Genomic DNA, 3,944 nt, shown 5'->3' with positions numbered 1-3,944 from the left:
CTGATACGCCGTGTTAGGGCGGAGGCTGGGCCCGAGTCTGATTGCAAAAGGGCAAAGAGTGGCTGGAGCTGGGCCGTGGTGATAGGCAGAGCGGAGCGAACCCAATTAATATTACCACAGAGTTGTTGCAGTTCAGTGAGGGAGAGGCGCTCTGGGACAGCGAGCTGCGGAACTGCTGGTGTGACGTACCTGTCAATTTGGAAGCCCAGAAATGTGAATGGCGGTTCAACCCGGACCTTTTCAGGCTGGATGGTAAGACCTATGTCAGCAAGGTTAGTTCGCAGCATGCGGAGAACTATTTGGAGCTTCTCTGCCTCCTCGCATGCTACGAGGATATCATCCATATAGTGAATAATGCGCGCCCAAGGCCGTAGTGGCGCAACAGCGCAATCAACATAGCGCTGACAAATGGCAGGGCTGTTGCGCATGCCTTGAGGGAGTACCCTCCACTGGTATCTATCAGAGGCACCTGAGTGGTTAGGGAGGGGTACCGTGAAGGCGAAGCGCTGGCAGTCCTGCGGATGGAGTGGGATAGAGAAAAAGCAGTCCTTAATGTCAATGGTGGCCACGTGGAAATGGCACGGAACGGCTACGGGGTGTGGGAGGCCAGGTTGGGGCAACCCCATAGGCAAGATATGCTTGTTAATTTCGCGGAGGTCGTGGAGGAGCCGGTACTTGCCAGTGGATTTTTTCTGAATAACAAAAACTGGTGAGTTGTACGGACTTGTGGAAGGTTCAATGTGACCAGCCTTGAGTTGCTCACTTACGAGCGCTCTGAGGGCGGCAAGTTTATGGGAAGGTAAAGGCCACTGCTCCACCCAGATAGGCTCCTCAGTATCCCATTGCAGAGGAGTGGGTGCAGGAGGTGTTAAACGAGCAGTGGCGCAAGTTATTGGGGGGCTGCGTGGTGATGACAGCTCCGCAGGCCGCTAGGACATCTCGGCCCCATAGTATTTGGTCAATGGTGGTCAGGAATAGCGGTTTAAAGGTACTGTGGCGTCCCTCGGAATCTTCCCATTCTATAGGGAGAGAGGCTCGGAGAGAGGGGGACGTGCCAGTGGCCCCGACCACCGAAGGCCCGTCTTGGACTGCCCATTGGGTGGCATAGTGGGCAGGGAAACAGGATACCTCAGCCCCAGAATCGAGCGTGCCTTGGTACCAGCGGTTGTTAATTTTAAAGCTTCGGAGTGGCTTCTCGAGGGAGACGGGCACGGTCCACATTATGGTTTGGGGCCGGGCATCAGCTGGGGGCGTGCCTCTTGGGCGCGGGGCTGAGGCCTGCCCTGGTGGAGTTTAAAGGCTGCGGCGCGCTGTTAGAGCGGCAGTCTCGGGCCCAGTGATAACCCTTGCTGCAACGGGGGCAGGGTGTGGGAGGCCCCCGGCGGGGTGGCCGCTGAGGTGGAAGTGGCGGAGGGGGGAGTGGCTGTGGGGCAGGCAGTCTGGGCACCTCAGGGCACTCTCTGGCAAAGTGCCCAGTATTGCCGCATTTAAAGCAGCCTGCATTCATTGCCATGGCGGCCGAAAAGGCCTGTGTGAGCGCGGCAGTATGCGTATCTAGGCCACTGCAGGCTAGAACCCAGTCATGGATTGCCTTCTCTCTGACGGGAACAATGGCCTGCTTACAGATGGGGTTGGCGCCTTGCAAGATGAGCTCTCGGGCAAGGGCTGTCTGGGCTTGAGGGTCTGCGACTTTGCGCTCACAGGCTTGGAGGACGCGGGAGACGAAGGCGGAGAAGTCCTCATCCTTGCCTTGTGTGAGCTTGGTGAAATTGTCAGCTTTAATAGCGGAACATGAGCGAAATGCTCGGAGGGCAATATCGCACAGCTGAAGCCAGAAGCCGGCCGGGGCGTGCTGGTAGACTACATGGTTGCCAAATTGGCCAGAGCCGGTGAAGGCGTCTGCCGGGATCTGTACGCCGGTTGCGGCGTTGGTTGCAATTTGTTTTTCTGCCTCAGCATGAAAGTGGGCTCTCCAATCTATAAACTGGCCGGGGGTGAGGATACCCCGAGCCAAGGAGGTCCAGTCATAAGGGATGCAGAGGTGTGTGGAAATCTCTTCCAACATCTGCATGGCATATGGGCTCCCCAACCCATCTTCCTTGACTGCCTTTCTAAGGCGTCTAATGTCCTCCGGGTCGTGGGGATACCAGGGGAGTGGGCGCTGCAGGGAGGGAGTGACATTCATGGGGAAGCAGGAGACGGGAGGGGGTAGGGTGCTCGGGGGAGCGCCACCGGCCGGTGGGGGCGCCTGTGCTGGGGCGGGAGTGAAAGGGCTGGTGCTCATGGTAGCGGGGCGCTGAGGGAGGGCCGTCATTGGCGCCCAGGGATTGGGCGGAGGACCAGCCCAGGGGTCTGCGGGGGGGGGGGCGCCCAAGCGGATGCGGGCGCAGGGCCAGCCGGGGCACAAAATGGCCACTCAGACTCACAAGATGGCCGACCAGGCACGCAAGCACCGAAGGCGTCACAAAATGGCTGCTTGGGCTCATAAAATGGCCGACCTGACGCATGCGCGTTGGTAGCGTCAGAGGGCCAGCCTGCTCTTCCGCCCTCGACAGGGAGGGGCAGGTAGAGGGAGGTCACCACCCTATGGGGTGGGTCTGGTTCCTCCTCAAATGACTTCCTCCTTTCTGGCGGGGAAGAAGGAGGAAGTTCGCCATCTTGGCGGGGCTTAAGGTTGGTTTGCTTGGGCGGGTCTAGGTCGAGCGTGTTGTTAAGCTGCTCGACAAGAGACTCCGCGTCGGAGTCCTGGTCCGAGTCGGAGCCAGACCCGGGGCAAGAGGGAGATGCCTTTCCCTCCTTATCGCGCAACTGAGAGGACAGAACCTGCGACTTGGGGGGGCGAGAGCCCTGGAGGCAGGAGCGGATGGTAATCAGCGTAGGCACAAGGCCGGGGGGGAAACGCTTCCCTTCGTGCTCCATGGCATTGGTGACCCGGTCGATAAGGTGTTCATAAGTACCGGGGTCCCAAAGGTGGCAAGTCGTGAGCCAAGGGTTAAAAGGAAGGAGAAGGTCCCAATAAACTTGCAGTCGACGAACTGAAACTTTGCACTTGTGGGTGTCTAAGAGTCCGGCAAGGGCACGGACTTGGGGCGCTTGGCGAGATGACAGCCTACCGCCCATTTTAGGCCTAGAGAGCCGGAAGGGTTGGGGCCCTGCGGTCACCCCTCGGGCTGAAATGTGGTTTGCTGGCCTGGTGGGGGAGCAGCCGCGGCAGGCCAAGCCGCTGCCCCCATAATAGGGTGGCTGGTCGGACTCACCGCCACCCCTGAAGGGAGCTTGGCATGGGCGCAGAGTGCCCTCTGGTCTCCCCTTCTCGGCAGCCATGCTTCCGCGGCCGCCCCTCCTCCCGGATAGCGCCACACGATGCCTTTGAGGCAACACCCTTCTTCTTCTTTCTCCCTGCGCAGGCGCAGGGCGGAAAATTCCAGTCTGCCCTTTTCCCCTCCCCCGACAACAGCAACAGCCAGGCATGGGCGGAAAATCCAGTCTGCCCTTTTCCCTCCCCCCGACAGCAGCAACAGCCAGGCGGGGGCAGGAAACTCAAGTCTGCCTTCCACCCCAGCAACAGCAGCCACCAATCCCTAAACCCTGCTCCTTCCCCCAGCAACAGCGACAGCCAATCCCTAACCACCACCCCTCCCCCGTCCAGTACCGCCCACTGACCTTTCACCGGCAACCAATCAGAACAGGGCGTGGCTTCGACCAATCAGCCTTCCCCAGCCCCTATAAAACTGTTGCCTCTCCCTCAATAAAGTGGACTTGCCTGTTTACCTTGTCTCCGCGGTAGTTCTTCTGCCGTGCACCCTCCAGTCCTGAGAGCCCCCGACAAGGGCCTGGCCTCCCTTGTCCCCAGTTCGTCGCCTGCTTCTCCGGGCGATCCCTTCGTCGCCAGCTTCGCCGGGCGACCCCGTCAGCCGAACCGCGCAACCCCTGTGAGACCGATC

At 59.9% G+C, this 3,944-nt stretch overlaps 1 protein-coding gene across 1 annotated transcript; it reads right to left on the bottom strand.

Moving 5' to 3' along the window:
* Nucleotides 1-831: 831 nt before the first annotated feature.
* On the bottom strand, nt 832-1,221 carry LOC139436820 (endogenous retrovirus group K member 10 Pro protein-like). Its single transcript, XM_071208982.1, has one exon. It carries the CDS (start codon nt 1,219-1,221, stop codon nt 832-834), a length of 390 nt encoding a protein of 129 aa, XP_071065083.1.
* Between the last annotated feature and the right edge of the window lie 2,723 nt (nt 1,222-3,944).

This window comes from Dasypus novemcinctus, chromosome 18 (assembly GCF_030445035.2).
Source record: "Dasypus novemcinctus isolate mDasNov1 chromosome 18, mDasNov1.1.hap2, whole genome shotgun sequence".
Taxonomy (NCBI): domain Eukaryota; kingdom Metazoa; phylum Chordata; class Mammalia; order Cingulata; family Dasypodidae; genus Dasypus; species Dasypus novemcinctus.
The sequence above is the reverse complement of the archived record's forward strand: the minus strand, read 5'-3'. Positions and strand labels throughout refer to the sequence as shown.